This window comes from Malurus melanocephalus, unplaced genomic scaffold, assembly GCF_030028575.1.
Source record: "Malurus melanocephalus ecotype Western Australia unplaced genomic scaffold, MMel_1.1 scaffold_33, whole genome shotgun sequence".
Classification (NCBI taxonomy): domain Eukaryota; kingdom Metazoa; phylum Chordata; class Aves; order Passeriformes; family Maluridae; genus Malurus; species Malurus melanocephalus.
The window spans coordinates 3,009,542-3,027,115 of NW_026623265.1; the positions used below are offsets into that span (position 1 = coordinate 3,009,542).

The 17,574-nt window shown below is 40.3% G+C and overlaps 1 protein-coding gene across 4 annotated transcripts; it reads left to right on the forward strand.

Moving 5' to 3' along the window:
- The first annotated feature begins 453 nt into the window (after positions 1-453).
- On the forward strand, positions 454-17,121 carry FBXO30 (F-box protein 30). 4 transcript variants are annotated; one of them, XM_057364012.1, is made up of 4 exons: positions 455-638; positions 5,094-5,198; positions 11,271-13,359; positions 14,196-17,121. In XM_057364012.1, the coding sequence occupies exons 3-4, from the start codon at positions 11,287-11,289 to the stop codon at positions 14,397-14,399; spliced, it is 2,277 nt and encodes a 758-aa protein (XP_057219995.1). In that variant the 5' UTR covers positions 455-638; positions 5,094-5,198; positions 11,271-11,286; the 3' UTR covers positions 14,400-17,121. The 4 variants fall into 4 exon arrangements, with proteins under 4 accessions (XP_057219997.1, XP_057219995.1, XP_057219996.1 ...); XM_057364013.1 differs by lacking the exon at positions 455-638 and adding an exon at positions 922-1,132; XM_057364014.1 differs by lacking the exon at positions 5,094-5,198 and having other exon boundaries at positions 454-638.
- Positions 17,122-17,574: the final 453 nt, after the last annotated feature.

Genomic DNA, 17,574 nt, shown 5'->3' on the forward strand with positions numbered 1-17,574 from the left:
TTTAGTGACAGGAATGTGCTAGTGCTCGATCTACGCTGGAACCAAGACTGGTGAGTCGGCCCCAGGAGAGTGAAGCGGGGCTGTCCGGACCCAAGGTATCAGCGGCGGCCCGGGGAGAGCTGCAGGAGCAATAACCCCACAGCCACGGGACTGGCTCCCGGCTCGGCAGGGAAACACCCGGATCCCCGCTGCCACTGCTCCCGCCCGGTCCCACACGCCACTCCKGCCCCCAGCAGCGGCGGCCCCCGCGCATGCGCACGGCGGACACGGGGGGAGCGCGCTCGCGACATCCGGGCACCCGCCCCCTCCGCGAGGGGGAAAGAGGGGCCGCCCCGGCGCGCGCGCACTCCCAGCCCCCGGCCCCGCCCCCCGGCGGCCCCGCCCCGCCCCGCGCGCTCGCTGGCCCTGCCTGTGGCACGCGCGCGCGCGACCGGCGGGGGCGCGGCTGGAGCGGGGCCGCGCCGGGAACCCCGCGGGCGGCGAAGCTGGGCCGGGAGAGGCGGAGCGAAGCGAAGCGAAGAGAAGAGAAGCGGACCGAGCGCGGTGCCGGCGGCTGGAGTCCGGCGGGGGAAAAGGGCGAGGTGCAGCGCAGGTTCCCGCGCCTTCCTGCCTGCTTGCCTGGGGAGCGACGGGGACGGGTGAGCCGCCGTTGCTGTCCGCGACCGGCGGGGAGAGCCGGGCCCTGCGTCCCGCCTGGGGCCGCGCCCGCTGCCCGGCAGCCGGACGGTAAACAAATGGCGGCCCGGCAGGGGCCCCAGCGCCCGGGGGCGTCTGCCCCGCGCCGACCCTGACAGGTCTGGGCTGTGAGAGGCCGCGGGAGACTCCGTGTGCGGCTCCGCCGGCGTCGCCTTCTCCTCGCCCGCCCCGCGGGGCCCGGAGCGCCGGGTGTGTGCCGGCCATGTAGGGTGGCCGCTGCCGCCCCGCCCCCGCGCCGGGCCCACGGGTGGCGGCGGCGGACCGAGCTCTGCCGCGGCCGCTTCCTGTGAACCCGCCGTGCTGCCAGCGCTGTCGGCGTGTCGCGATAGCACGTGCCAAGGGCATAGGGCCGGGGTCTGCCTGGTGCTGTGGAGACCGCAGTCGGAGAGTCACCTTTCTGAGTGAAAGGAGGGGSAAGAGAGTAAATAATCCAGAGGTATTGCTGAAATCCTTCTCTGATCCCCCGTGTTTGTGTTATTTCGAGTAGATATGCTCAAACCATGCAAGAGGTGGTGGTTTATCTCTTCTCAGTTTTTGGGATTTTTTTAATGGCTCTTTTTTGACGTGCGGTGGAGCCTTTGTTTCCCTCTTTYATGGAGGTAAAGAGGGTTGTGTGGTTGTACTCTTGTAACCCCACGGTCGGCAATCAGAAGCACACAGGGAGATGACAGCAGCTTGTTGAACGGCTCGCGCGTTGGAACAGTTGTGTGGCCTCACTTCCAAAAGTTCTAGCGGTGCTGTTGTTTGCAGCAGGTCTTCAGAATTCTTAAGGGAAATAACCCCTGGGCTAYAGAGGTGGCTTTCTTTTGTTCTGTAAAGCTCTACTCGGATTTGGCTGAGGAGCTTTTCATAATCCTTGTTTCCCTTTTGCTGATTATGTTGTTAATATGCCAGAATAAGTGTTTGTTAGCATACTAGTCGAAACCCAGGTCTGTGCCCCTGAAGTAAAAGCCTCACCTTGCTCGTGCTASTACTTAAGGCAAGATATCTCCTTTGCTTTCTCTAGAATTGGTGTGGAGTACTTGATGTACCTGGACACCTGCTGCCTTCTGCTGCACACTGATGCGATACACCTTGACGTGTGCTGTGATTTGGGGGGTTAAGGTTCATGCACCCCRTTTGATGAGGATGTTAGTTACATTTATTGATTGTTTTCCCCTCTGCACTCCTCTCCCAGAAGCGCAAAAAATATTAGAACTTTGCTTAGTAAGCAAGCTAAATACCTGGAATACTGAAAAATGCGCTGGCAGCTTTACTCTAATTTCCACTCTGTATGCATGTAAATATCTGTGTGTATATTCTCCATAATGGTCAAGTTTCAGGGAGAGAAGAAATATATTAAAGAGGGTGAATTGCAGCCTGAGACTTTTTTKGAGTCTCTTGCCTTATTTTCTTCCAAAGTTAGAAGGTGTTAGAGAACAGAATGGGCAAAAGCTATGCAAAAGCTYTTTTTACTCTGCTGCCCAAACATTCTTTCTTTTGCACTAAATTCTGCATTTACTCAATTATCTTCTTAAATTTGGGTTATATTTCTCTTGCCTCCTACTTTGATGTTAGAGGTCTAATGGGCAAAATAAGTGYTGAGTTTAACAAACAGTATCTGGTTGGAAACTTTCTGGATAAGATTTCTGAATGGTTTTGGACAGCCAGGTTTTTAGGTTATAAAGAGTGYCTACAACAGAGGGTGTAGTCTACAACTTTGTGAAGAAGAAAGGATATGGTTATTAGTCTTCAAGCGAGTTCCTGTAGCTGCTGCAGATTTCAGAAAGAAACCTGTGTGTAAGAAACCTGTGTTTTGCTTCCAGTCGAATTGAACTAAAAGTTACAAAATTTCCCTTATATTCATAGACCTATATCTTTGGTGAGCTCTGTCTCAAAGGAGGCAAATGCRTTTGTCTCTGGCAATGAGATCCAGTGGTATAGAGATGAGAGCAGGGAGTCATATAGTCATCATTGTACTGGTGGCAATTTCCCTTCAGTTTCCTTATTACATAATAAGAAAAAAGATAATATATCTGTTGGTAAGATGGTTAGATTGTTAGATTAGATGAAGGGTGGTAGGTATTCCTGAACAAAGAAACGAGTATTTACATTATTGATAGTTATAGAGAAATCTGTGTGAGCTGTCCCAAGTGTCTGCACACTGTCTCAATATGGGATGAAGGAAAAAGACTGAAAAGTCTTGCAGTATCAACTGGTCTGAAACAGGCAAAGAGAGTTAAAGCGGCAGGGGAGCCCTAGATTCTGACTTCCTTGGCAAGCTACTGTTTTTAGTAATTTCTGATGTGACACTTGATGTCTTGTTATAATTTTATAGTAATCTGTTAATGCTGTATGAAGCTACAGTACCCTGTGAACCCCTACAGTCAACAGAACATCTAACTGAGTAGAGTGTCCTATTTCTTACCAAATGTCCCAACATTGATCTAAGCTCTTAATGTGAAATCATAGTGAAAAAATAAGTCTACACTTAAGGCTTGAGATTCAGAGGCATAGTGAGGTAAATTTCTAAGTGGTGTAGTTACAGCTGCTCACATAAAACTTTTGGTAGTGGTTCAGGCTAATTGTGATAGCTGGTTCAGACTCTGGTTGCAGAGATGCTGGAAGATGGRTGGTGTTTTGTTTAAGTTCAGACCATTTGTCTATTTAGAAACATCTCTAGTAGAAACTATACATTTCCAGAAGTCCTATTTGTGGTGTGACAGATTCATTGCAAAAAAAATCTTTATAGGAGTATGCTTTATTGGCAAAGCTTTAATGCTCTTACAAAACCTTGTTTTGGCTGAGTCACTATTGTCACCAGATAAGGAATGTGTTGGATAGGATTGTTCAGCAGGAGTCTTTGGGGAAAAAGAAATAGCATCAAGCCTGTTGACATTTGGAAAAGGCAGTCTAAATTATATTAGAGATAACAAATTGATGAAKCATCTTATATCCTAAAACCCTGCACAAACTTGAAGTCATGTTTGTTTTCCAGTTCTTCATTTCTGTTAGAAACATATTGAAAGAGCTGGTATAACACACTCACTACGAGATATTTTCCCAGCTTTCTGTCTTCAATTATTTGAGATACATGAAGTTTTGTTTAGATAATAGTTTTATTTAAAACTGTCTGGTTTTGTTACTGTTTTGTTGGCTGTTCCCCCCAACCAAGCAGCTTGGAAGGGGGAAAAGCCTAACAGTTGTTGGGAAAAGTGTCTCTCATTTGATAAGAAAGGGAACACCTGAAAACAGACTAGGTTAAAGCTGTTAAAACTGTCTCTCTTATAATCTTCTTCTTTTGCTTCTAATATTTCAAAATATCTTGGGACAAGCTCCCATAATTTCTACTTCACTGTAATCTGCTGAGGTATCTGTGTGGGGATGTCTGTTAAAATTTTTTGTGTAGTCTGTTTCGCTGTATATTAATCAGGCCATTGTCCTGTCCACTTACAAGGGTGTATTTTTAACAGAAAAAATAACTRTATGTACAGAATACATGACATTGCAGTTCAGTGTGGAATGTTGGAGAGAAGTTGCTTTCATAGTCTATTTACTTTAAAGTTGTTTTCTCATTTTGCCATGGGACCTGGTTAAACTTGCATGCTAAGAACAGAAACAGTACATTAATGAGATGTTCGGCCTGATTTCTGTAACTATGCAGAGGTCAGAAGTTCTTCAGCAGCAGCATGTATGAATTAAAATATTATGTAAGAAGGATTTATTTTTGGTTTCTTTTGGGTGGTTAAAATTACCTACTGTAATACAGAATGCATTATTTTTTCCAGTAGTTCTGTTTCTGGTTCCTGAGAAATGGCTTATTTTTTTCTGCTTTTCTGGGAGATTTGTGAATTGGATAAGAATTGTTCCTTTGGACATATCAACTCGGTTTTAGTGATAATCCTTTGGCATAAAAGCATGGAAGAAGAATCTTGTTACTTTAAAAATCTTTTTGGTAGTAAGCAACCACTTAAGAAGTTCCCCTGTATGAAGACTGAAGATGGACAAATTTTAACTAGACTAAAACGTAGTTTGTAAAAGATCAAACTTTCTTTCTTTTAGTTCTCCAGCTCTTGCAATCCTTCATTCAAGTTTGTTTTTCTTCCTGAACTGGTCAGAGCAGTGAATTAAGTGCAGTAGGTCAGAATAATAACTTTTAATAATCTCTTACAGCCTTTAATATAATTAGGTTACCATCCAGTGTGACTAAYAGCTAGCAATAAGCTAAACTAACACAACTTAGGTTGTGCTTGGGAAGTCCATTAAAAACTTGTTTATGTTCCCATAAAAGCTACAAAAAATTTCAGTGTTTGTAGCTCCAGATGGTATAAGCTCATGACCTTTTCAGGGGATTGTACTTATGGAAAGCAATGTCTACACCTGAAATGAAACCTTACTTCTGATCTCATTTCTTGCAGAATCTGCARCAATCGAGGAGTCACACTGTGTTCAAGTTCAGAAGTGCTTTACACATGAAATCTACTGGCTSTCTAGCTGATTCTGCCCTGTCAACATCTCCACAGGTAGAGTGCTTTTGTGCCTGAGCCATGCATTAAGTCTAGCTGTTCTCGTGTGGTTGTCCTGTGTCAGTGTGTGGCCAAAGGCACATTGAGGTCTTTGGGTTTCTTCTCTGGGGAATGTGTCAAGGAGTCAAGAATGCATGGCAGATCTGTCACAAAAGTACTCTAAAGAAAAACCTAATAGTTTTGCTTTTGATTTCTAACACTCTTTTTACTGCGTTTAACAGGGGTAAAAGAAAGTGTTCYGTCATTTCATCAGAGCTTCTATTCTAAAATGTAACAAAGCCAGCACTAGGACATCAGTGGAGGGTCCACTTCAGTCAAAGCAGTGATTTACTTTGGGTCTTTCTCCCCTTGAATTCTATTTTTTTTTTTGCTACAATGATTTGGGAGGGAATAATCTCATCAAATTCTCTGCATGGTAGGAAGATGGCTTGCGGCTAGAAAGAAAGGTTATTTGGAGCAGGGGCAGACACGTGAAAGTCTTCTTTATAAGATTGGCATAATGTTGCACTTCCTGATAATTCTAATGCTCTCAACTTCTGCTGTAGTTAAAGATTTCTTTTGGTCTGGTGGGTTTGCATGGTGGGTAGGTTTTTTTTTTTTTTTTTTTWTAWTTTWTTTTGCAACTTAAGTTATTCAGCCTGCCTGACCATTCTCTGGAGCATATACATATCTTTCTCTCAATTATGTTATGTTATCTGAAAGCCATAAATTTTTGTGTTAATTGGGCTTTTACTCTCCCTTCTGCCTCTCCGGTGGGGGGAAGGGAGAGAACGTCCTGGTGTGGTGCTTTTGGCTTTCAGCACAGTCCAAACCACGACATTTTTGGTGCCGTGACTCGGATTGGGAAAAATCAGGTTTAAACCCAYGACAGAAGTGGTAGTATCTTGTAAGGTTGAGAATTAAGTTTGGCATCTGAAAGAGAAGCCCTGACATAAATCTGGGTAAAAGATGGAAGATTGAGAAATACAGCAGTCTCTTCCACGGTGTCCAAAACAAAAAGGAATTTTTTAGTATGGTTTGCATGCATTTGCTTGTGGGTAGATTTGGATGCTCCTGGGAGTTTAAACCTGTAGTATAGCTTGTGTGTCTAGTTTTCTACTTCCTTGAACCAGTAATTTAGGAACCTGTTGGCCTATTCAGTTGAGTTTGATAGAGGAGTCTCAAAAGTAGTTGAGCTTTATAGGTTTGGTGAATAAAAGGTGGCTGAGTATTGGATGGCTCCAACAGCAGTAATKGTTGTTGTGATTTCCTCCCTTATTGGCCCCAAAGAATTCATRTAGGAGGGAATGGGCAAGCAGGCTTTGGGTTTGATAATACTAAGTACAGTTTTTGTGGTATAAAAGAAAGTGAGAGCTCTCACTTGCCGCTGAAGCATTGTGTGTGTCTGAAACCCTTATTACATTATTTTAATGTTTGTGTTACAACAGCAACTGGAAATCATGTGGCTGTAGCAGCTGGAATTTTAATCCTTTTAATTATGACAGCTTTTCAAAGCATGTTCTGGCTGATTTGGTCAGCTGACTGTATAGTATATATAATAACACCAAGTGATTGCACAAATTCTGAGAGCAGTGGTCACCTCACTGGAACGGGATGTATTTTTAGGTTTCTCTGCTAGTAAYAGTCAAGTGTGTATACTTAAGCACACAACTGAAGAACTAAGGCYGATGCTGACACTACACTATTAGAAAAGGACAGCTGTTCGTTCTTGCTATAGTCATCGATCTGGCCCTGTCRTCTGACCATGTTGTGACAAGGAACACAGTGGGATATAAACACTGTAAATATTATTGGTATGTGCTTTAATGATAGGTATTTTTCTTTAGGTCAGCAATGACTCTGTTAGCCTTTTCAGTATGCTGTATTAGAGGAAGTGAAAGGACTTCGTTACCTCCAGCGAGAATTTTCTTTATCTCCCCTTTACTCAACAGGTTTTTTTTCCTTACAAGGCAATATTTGGGAAGAGGGTGGTTCTTGTTCTCAGTATAGTATAATGATAGATTGGTTATGGTTCTTTAATGGGAAATTACTCATATGTGGATGCTCTTAATCTCTGAATAAAAGAGGTGCTAAGTTCTGCGGTTTACAAAGTTAGCTTACAAAATAGAGTGAGTCATGGCCATTTGCTGATTAATCAGTGTGCTAATTCTTGAGGTCTTATCCATTTATTTCACCAGTTTCACAGGGTCATTTTTTTCCCCTTTGGACTTAATTTTCCATTTAATAATTAAATTATACCAGAAGCCTTCAGTAGTTCAAGCAGTCYAGGAACTCATGACTGTCTGAAACAGCTGTTGACTTTGAAGCTCAAGTATTAAAAGTAAACATGCATAAAAGGATATTTAATATATTTAAAGAGATTTTGTATTAACCCATAAATAAAATGTAACATTCTGACTAAATTACAATTTTGCAGCAGGTGCTGAGGAGTTAAGGCTTGTAAGCAGAACATAGAACTTTAGTGAATGTTCTGCTGATAGTCTACTGCTGTTTGAATATATTTTAAATTATGTTGATAGGTAATGAGCCAACGGATTTGAATTTTAAGATAAATGGCAACTAACAACAAGCTTCTTGGTGACCAGTGAAATTCTTGTTTATAGAAATTGTGAGAATAAGTTACTTCAGCTATTTAATTGATTTTGTGCACAACTGTTTCTTGATAAAAACAACCTGAAGCATCCATTATAGAACAAATTGGCCTCTAGCTATTGAGAAGATTTGGTATTTTAGTGTTGGCTTTGGCTTTCATACACTGCCTGATAATGATATTTGATGTTTWCAACACATTTAGTTTTCTTTTTACTTTGAAATGTTATTTGTTTATATGAAATAATTAAGTTTTGATGAATGTTAGCTTTTGTGTGAAAGGGGTTCAGGACRCTGAGAAAAGCCATTATCATTGTGCAACTCAGGTTTCACAATCTGACTTGTAAAGACCACGATAGTGTGCTGGGGAGGGGGATGTCTTAATAGAATATTCTGTRTAAGCTCAGGCTATTTAAAGATAGCATTTTATGATGGTTGACTAATTTAGGGTATGTCTACAGAAATGGTGCAGGCAAACACRAGCTCAGTTTGACTGTGTTCTGAACTGCTGCATGTGGGCCAGCTTTTGCCTGGAAGCAGTAGTATGGTGCTGGCTTAGCAGTGGGTGTTAATTTTCAAACATAATCAACATATGTACCCTTTCTGAGGTAGGTRAATGTAACTTGTCCACTTTGCTCAAAATTTTGGCCCATATTGCTGTCATAGGACACATCTTGACAKGATATGATGGCGCTGATGTGAAATTCCCACTGAAGTCCAAGTGTCACAATTGGTATGGAATGGGCTACAGCCATCCATGAGGGTCTGGTATGGATGTGTGTCTCTCCCACTCTACATGCCCGGGTTGTGCCCAGCATAGAGCTGTGCGGTGGCAGCTCAYGGAGGGCAACCCAGGCCTGCCCTCACTGCGATAGAGGAATAATTCTGCTCCTGTGGGCATCCTCTAAATCTTGACAGCACTACCCCTCAGGCTGCTGTCAGATGTTACCCAGCTTTTCCACCCCGTGGGTAAGGGTCGCTGGCAGTCCATGGTGCRAGTGCCGTCTTTTCACCTGCGATACTGTCAAGCGGACAGTGAAGCCGCTCAATAGGGCGAGAGCATCCCTAACTCCCGCAGTGAGGCAGAGGTCATCGGTTAGCCTCACTGGCTGGTGCAGCTTCTGCAGCTGAACCCAGTTCGCAACACAGATCCCATCTTAAGAGAGTCATAGGCACTCCTGCCTCTAACACTGCTGCATGCTGCTCTCCAAGTGGCCCACTTCTGGCCAACYTGAAGTGAGCAGGCTGTTGCTTTATGGGAGCAGGACTCAGTTTAGATGGATGAAGCAGGGGCTGGGCTCTCTAAAGGCCTTGGCATTAAAAACTAGCAGTTGTCTACTTCAGTGCTATTTCCATTTTGTCTTATGCACTTTAAGGTGCACACAACCTGAGAGCTTTCTTTTGATCTCTGCTYACCTGTTGACTTGAGGAGAACTAGTTTGGTTTCAGTATTGATGGAAATTTCTGAGATTTTTTTTGGTCTAGCAACAGACTGTGGTATTTGGCAAGAATTACTCAGAGAGGGCTTTGCTGGAACAACTAAAAATATCTTCAGAGAAGTCAAATAATTTTTCATTCTTTACTGAACATTTTTCATCTCTTTGTAGTAGATGCTATCTGACTTAATTTGCAAGTTGAAAGCAGGTTGTGTGCCAGAGAGGTTTACAAAAATGTTGAGCAAGTCAGTCACTGAGTCCAGTGACTGATACACTTGACAATTTATTTAAAACTTACTGTTACTCAGCATATAAATGCTAAGGTATGGTGGGGGAAATTCAGCTGTGTTTTGCCTGTTAAGTGTAGCACATATGCTTTTTTGTTAAAGTGTTCAGGAGAGTGGGTGGTTAAAATATTTAAGTTATCCAAATTACGATGACTGGGGGGATGAGAACTGATTGCTACTTAAAGTTGGCATGAATTTCAAAGCGTTATAAAAGAATACAAGTGAGTGAAGTGTTACATAGATTTCTATTTAAATGCTTTAMATTATTTAAAGTGGAGTGTCTAAAAGGCACTTTTATTTCCTTTTCCCTTCGGCTTGACAGGAGGAATAATACTAGCAGTTTTATTTTTGTAGTTTGGTGTAATTTTTTGAGAAGGTTTAATGCATTAAAACTGAARTGTTCAGTCTAAAGACAATGTATGAGAGCAATTGTTAGCAGACTAAAGAAGCATTTTTATTAATCTTAAATTCTTTGAGCATTTTATTTCTCAAGAAAATTGCTAGAGGGTGGGAAGTAAGGAAAAGGTGGAACTGAGCAATATATTTTTGAAACAGCATTTTTGACACTTGGCTCTGTGCAAGTCATTCTCTGATACCTCTGAACTTTAATCCCTACTGGTATTACTTCTGAGAAGGAGTTTGTAAGAGCATAGRGGAGAGCTTGGTAGTTTCTGTGGGCCTGCGCTCTAGCTAGAGAGTAATTCCAGAGTTTCTCAAAGTACGATCCAAAGACACAAAGTTAATTATTTTTTCCCCTATACTTTATTTTTCCATGCCACAATAAAGAATAGAATCTCTTGTCTGTGTCAATGTGTTGTTATAGATTGTTCCATGGATGTATTTTGATTTTTATTGCTGTTTGGCCTTGTTATGTAGAGTTGTTGATATCCTTACACTTGGAACTGCTGGTAATGTAATCAGGGTGGCCATAGGGTGCATTAAAAAATTACTTTTGTGGGTTGAACTGGACATATAGATAGGACCATATTGGCTACTAAAGTTTTATGTAAATGTGTTCAGTGAAATGAAAAGGCTTACCTAATGTGTAGTGTAATTATGTAGTATAATTGCTTGACTTGTAGAAGTACTGTAGAAAATAAAGGAAGGGGTTATGGATTATAGATTATAGTTGAACAAAAAGAATGAAGAGCTGTTGTCAAGGACTGCAGTCTGTCAGAAGCATGGAGTTGGGACAGAATGGGACATGACAGGGAATTGAGATACTTGATGAAGGCTGCAGATTACCTGAAACAGAACTGCAGGAATAAGTTGTCAGCAGCTTGGGTGGTATAGCAGACAACCTAGGGGAATTGGTTGCCTCTGTTTAGTTTAGAAAATTGGACATGAGCATGAATCTGCCTTCCTTTATTTTGTCTCTGTACTCTGTGCAATTTTGTCATTTATGATTTTAGGTAGTAGGATGTATAGTCAAAGGTCATGCTTTGTTTTTCATCTATTTGCAATGGGCACGGAAAATGGGCTATTCCAGAGTGAGGGATWATGCAACATTTTTAGTTAAGCTGCATATATTAGACTTGGTAAATAAATGCATAGACTATGTCCTAGGCTCTGATTCAAATGTGTGTTTTTAATTTTCAGATGAACTTTTAAGCACCATTTCTTTGAAATAAGATGTTACGTACTTGTTTCCTTAAAATGTTTACTAACCAAGGATGCAAAACTGCAAATAGTAGCTAGTAAGTATTAACAACATTGAGTTAATATTCTATGCTGTTGTCTCCTTTCTCTTTACTCAGAATTGGATTTACAGTCATGGAGGAACATCAGCAACACGTACAYTGTGTGAACTGTGTCAGCCGTCGTTGTATGACCAGACCAGAGCCGGGCATTTCCTGTGATTTGATTGGCTGCCCCTTGGTTTGTGGAGCAGTTTTTCACTCATGTAAAGCTGAGGAACATCGCATGTTATGTCCACTTGAAAGAGTGCCTTGTTTGAATAGTGGCTTTGGATGTCCCTTCATAGTAGCCCGAAATAAAATTGCTGATCATCTAGAAGTTTGTCCTGCAAGTGTGGTATGTTGTACCATGGAGTGGAATAGATGGCCAGTCAGTTATGCTGACAGAAAATCTTATGAAAACCTAAGTAAAGATGTTGATGAAGTGGAGCAGCTAGATATGGCTTTAGCTCTTCAAGACCAGCGCATGTTATTAGAATCACTTAAAGTAGCAACTATGATGTCAAAAACAGGTGATCAAATACCAGAATCCAGAGAGCAAACCTCTGTCAAATCAAATGCCCCTGATACAGTGCATACAAATGGTTTGATGCCTGTAGATGAAGAGTCCTATGGTGCACTTTATCAAGCTACTGTAGAAACAACAAGGAGTTTAGCTGCTGCTCTGGATATCCTGAACACTGCTACAAGAGACATTGGCATGTTAAGTTCAAACCTCTCCATTTCACCACATGAAATGAAAGAAGATCCCAAGATRAGAGAACAAGCTTCTAGTGGCATTATTCAGGATAAAAAGTCTGACTCTGAAAATCCAGATGAAGATAATGTAGGAGCAGTTGGGGGAATTAACATTGATAGCCTGAGTCAAAATCCACAAATGGAGCAAAATGGTTCAAGTGATATGTGTTATGATGTAGTGCAAAATCATGACTTAAATCTGAACCTCAATAACTCCTCACCTTTGTGTAATGGCTTTCATGTAGAAAATGAATGTKCAAAGGTGTTGGACCAGAGTGAAGATCTTGGTGTATCTAATTCAAAACCATCCAGTGTAGCAAATGGTGAACGTACTGCATCTCATGATGATGAAGCATTACAGTCTTGCAGCTCCTTCCCTGTAACAGCACAAGTTGAAATGGTATCATCTGATCACTTAGTTAATGGCAGTGTTAATCATGTACTACTTCCCCATAATGCTAACGAAGAGGAATTGTTAGAGAGACAAGTGGAGCAAGAAAGATTGAGAAACATAGATGCATTTTCACTTTTACGGCATCGATCATACAGATTCCTTGTTAACCATTATTGGTCAACACCAAAAGAAGACAAAGCTGTTGATACATCAGATTTGGAGATAACAGAAGATCCTATGGGTCTTCAGGGAATTGATCTAATCACCGCAGCTCTGTTGTTTTGCCTAGGAGACTCTCCCGGAGGTAGGGGGATATCAGAAAGTCGCGCTGTCGATGTGTATCACGTTGACTTTGGGACCCAAACATTTTCTCTCCCATCTGCTATATTGGCCACAAATACRATGGTGGGGGAAATAGCTTCAGCTTCTGCATGTGATCATGCCAACCCACAGCTCTCAAATCCAAGTCCRTTCCAGACCCTTGGATTGGATTTGGTATTGGAATATGTGGCTAGATACCAAACRAAACAGCGTTCAATGTTTACATTTGTTTGTGGACAGTTGTTTAGAAGGAATGAATTTTCATCACATTTTAAGAATGTGCATGGAGACATTCATGCTGGCCTTAATGGCTGGATGGAGCAGAGGTGTCCTTTGGCATATTATGGGTGTACATATTCTCAACGAAGGTTTTGCCCTTCAACACAGGGGGCAAAAATTATTCATGACCGCCACTTACGGTCATTTGGAGTTCAGCCTTGTATATCCACAGTATTAGTAGAACCAGCAAAAAGCTGCTTAATTGGACTGCGCAATGACCATCTGAGTAGTCTACCTTTTGAGGTGCTGCAGCACATTGCTAGTTTTCTAGATGGCTTTAGTTTATGTCAGCTTTCAAGAGTGTCACGTTTAATGAGAGATGTGTGTGGAAGCTTGCTTCAAGCACGTGGAATGGTGATACTGCTTTGGGAGAAGAGAAAGTACCCAGAAGGAAGTTCTTGGCAGGTAAAAGAAAAGGTAAGTGGTTTTTTTTTTTATTTTGAAGGCGAAAGGGGAAATATTAAATTTGTCCCATCTCTGCTTTTTCTCTTAATATCATGTCTGTTACTACTGGATTTTGATATAATAACCCTTCAAGAAAGAGATTATTGTATAGAAAAGGTGAAAATTGCTGTAGGTTGTCTCAGTSTTCCCCACACTTGCAGAAGTAGAATTTGAAGTAGAATCTGCCCAGTTTTTGCTGGATGTAAGTAAATTAACTTCTGTTTTTTCCCTTATTTTGAAATGTAAAAAAATTACTTCATTGTCTGCTTTAAGTTCAATATCTTTAGAAGTGGGGAAGTTGCCTGCAAAGTTTGCTATTCTTGTCTGTATAGTGTTGACAGATTTGTTTTTTCTAATCTGTTGAGATCCTATATATTGCCTTGGTAYTGAGTGCCTTAAATATTGAAATAATTAAAAACCTTTAGATGACCTTGGTGCAGTTTTTACCATTCTCCCCACTCCAAAGTGCAGAGTATTTGCAGCACTCATGTGGAATGGCAGAAGTTAATGAGGAACAAATTGTTGTGACTGGTCTTACAATACCTTGTATTTGAYTTCTGATTGTATCTATTTTGTAGACACAAAAAATATTGCCTTTGTTTCTTCCCAGTGTTAGAGTTGTCTCGGAGTCTGAATCAGCCTGGGACTGMCAATGTTAAATTCTGTATAGTGTATTTTTGTTATGGTGATTTTTTACTATGATTTACAGACAGCCTTACCAGAAAGTTTTATAGCATAAGCATGTAATTTCCTGCTCTGAGTTCTGGCATCTTAAAACATTGTGAGCCTAAGTGCAGCTTATTTTCTAGGTGTGGCGCTTCAGTACAGCCTTCTGYACTGTGAATGAGTGGAAGTTTGCTGACATCGTGAGCATGGCTGACCACTTGAAGAAGTGTAGCTACAATGCTGTGGAAAGAAGAGACGAGGCTGTTCCGCTGCCATGTATGTGTGTAACGCGAGAACTCACAAAGGAGGGACGTTCACTGCGCTCTGTTTTGAAACCAGTACTTTAAGTATTGCAGCCACTCCAATTGCACATACACTCAAGCACCTGATATAACCTCGGTAATATTACAAGACACTTTATTAATGTACTAAAGATACTTTCTAGCTAAATCTACTCTGTCACTGTGTATATAAGGTTTGAAGTGACATTTATTTTTTATAATACTGTTTAGCTGGAAAGTAATGAAAGTTGCCTTAACGTTTGAAAAATTCGGAACTTGCTGGACAGGGTAGTTTTATCTAACTTATATAATTTAARAACAAAATCCTAAGGTGTGTTTTCTGATTCACTGGTGCCCATGTTGCTGTTGACTGATAACACTTCAAAAATGGCCTATAAATAGTATCCACATTTGGATAGGAARCCCTGAACTGTAGCGAGAGAAAAGTCCTGTCCAAATCCCGTACCTTCTGTGTTTGGTCTGTTTTGGGTTTTTTTAAACAAATTATAATCCAAATATGTGAAAGATAAGGAAGAATCCAAAACTTTATAATAGATGTCTCAAACTCRGCTTTTAAGCGCATCTTTTCTCGTGAAATCAGTGTTCTACTGCTCTTCCTAGTTAACAGGTGATCTAGGATCAGCTTTTTTTAAAAAAAGGTTTTTTAGGAATGATCTAAGTGAACTCAGATTTACAGCAGCTTAATTTTTAATACAATTTTGTTTTGACATGTCAACAATTGCTACTTTTCTTCTGAACTCTTAACAGTTGTTTTACTTCTGGGAGCAAAACTTTTAGAGCTAAAACTATGGAATACTAGTTTTTACTCACACCTACAATAATATTAATTGTTCAGAATGTTCAAATGTTCAGAAAATTTTTCCTTGTCCTGCAGTTGGCTGAGGGTTAAATTGCTTGAGCAGTCAGAAATTCAAAGTATGTGATGAACAGTTATGAATTTATAATGCAGCTAATGAAAGGGCTTTACTTGTTCAATGGTATTGTGAGATGTATTGTCTTCTTTTCTGTTAATTTGTCTGTAAAAATGCTGCTTTTTAAAGGAGCATTTTAAATTACTGGTATGTATAGCAAATGTATCATCTTCATAAGATGAGACATGATTTGTTAATTGCATAAGGCATATCAGAAATGTTACGTTAAACCACATTTTTTAAACCAAGATCTCAAATTTGCTTCCAGTCTTCCATAAGAAAAGATCTTACAATGTATTTGTGAACAGAGAATAAATGCTATGAGAAATGGCCTGGTATAGCAAAACTGTAATAACTTGAACTGGCTTTCCAACTTGTTTGTATTACTGTCAGTGTCTCTAGCCTGTTGCACTTAGCAACTGTGCCACAAAGCTAWAACAGAAACAGACCAGAGCTTGGAACAATGAAATACAGTACGTATTTCCATTATAGGGGAAAAGATAGATTAATAAGAAGGAGATGTTTACAAAAATGGCTAAATTTATTACTCTTAATTTCTGTACCAGACACTTATTTATGGCTAGTCTGGCTGTAGTTCACAACTTCGGTATCTGTGCATTTCCTGTTCTGGATTCAATCTGGCTAAACATTCACTGCCTTTTTTCTATTCAGAGTGCTACAGGTGCCCAGATAAAAAAATTCTAGTTCTTCAGTGCCATGAGTTGAAATTATAAGAGCTCCAATAGAAGCTTTGCCTGGAGCTTCAAACTACATGTTCTCATTCCACAACTTCTCTTGTTTGAAGAGAAAAAAGGAGTAAACCCACAACAGAAGTTGGCAACATTTGCAGTAATTCTTAGCTGTTATCACAGTTATCTGTGAAGGAGAATCTAAATTCAAGTACAGATCTGACTATACCAACTGGGTATTAGGTAGTAATTTTACACCCCCAGCCCGGTTCTTTGAATGCATTGAAATGCTCATTAACCACAAATTCTTCAGTACAAGGCAGGAGACAGAGTTTCATCAGTTCTTGTCTTTTATCTCTAATGGCTCCTTGCTGCTGCTCTCCAGTGTTTAAAAGTAGTTGTGTGACTGGAAGGATCCTGAATGTTGAGGAGATAATGCTTGCATTTATTGCTAAATCTACTTCAAAACATCTGTCTTGGGTTACTGATATTTTTTGGTGAGCAATGTGGTGGTTTTGGTACTCTGCATTCTTTTAAGTCCCCAGAAGCCTGATAAGGACAGTAGGCAGGCACGAGTCTTGGTGCTTACGGAAAAGAGGATGCTCAGTTAGAGGAACTGGTGTTAGAACCTCGCTTGTAGCACAGTGCAGAACTGCATCTAAAGTATCAGTTGTTGATCTATTAAAATGAACTTTTTAAGTACTCTTCTTAAGAAATAACACTATTTCTCAATACATGCACTTTTATTTTCAAATGTAGATACGGACTTTTATGTTGTTAGTTTATTTTTTATGAGAATCCAGAGCTATTAAATATCAATGTTGTAAACAACATCTCTGCCTTGTAAACTGCTTCAAATGCAGAAAYACAGTCAACTTAGGATAAAATGTTTTTTTTTTACACTGCTATGCAGTTTGTAAAACATCTRTGGTGTATTGTCAGTCTATCAAAATGTGACTTGTTCACATTTGCCCTTGAATTTTAAAAATGTCATATCTCTTTCCTGGTACATGTTCCATACAGCATATATTGACAGCTGTTCCAGTCTTTCATTTACTTGATACCACATTGCTACTTTGTTTAAAATACTGTGTTTTCAATCATTATGCAATATTTTGTTTCAATGTCTGTTGAAATCCTAATAAAACTTTTGGAGTTTCTCTTTTAGTATGATTGTATTTTCTTTAAAGCTTACCCCCAGCCTCCTGGTATTTCAAGCATGGTGCTCAATGCCTGCATAAAGGATTCAATAGTAAGTATTCAAAAAATAAAGTTACATAAAGGAAACTATTTACAAACATTCAAACACTGCATAATTTGAAGTGATTAATATTTATACACATTCATTTCAGTRTGCAGATTGGTCATTCATTTTTAGACTATCTGCCCATTTCTATTGCTTTGGTCTATAATGCAGCATAGATTCCCTTCCACAATTAAAGATTTGAGTATATAGTATAATACCTTGTACATTTGTTCTAATTTATTTTTCTGRATAATAAATTGGAAAAATTATCTGATCAGTATGATAGGCTGTTGGTTTGCAAAGAACATTTTCAATGTGTTGTTTCATGGATAAAGTTTTCTGTAGAAAGTTGTTGGTTAGAATAGCACAGAAAC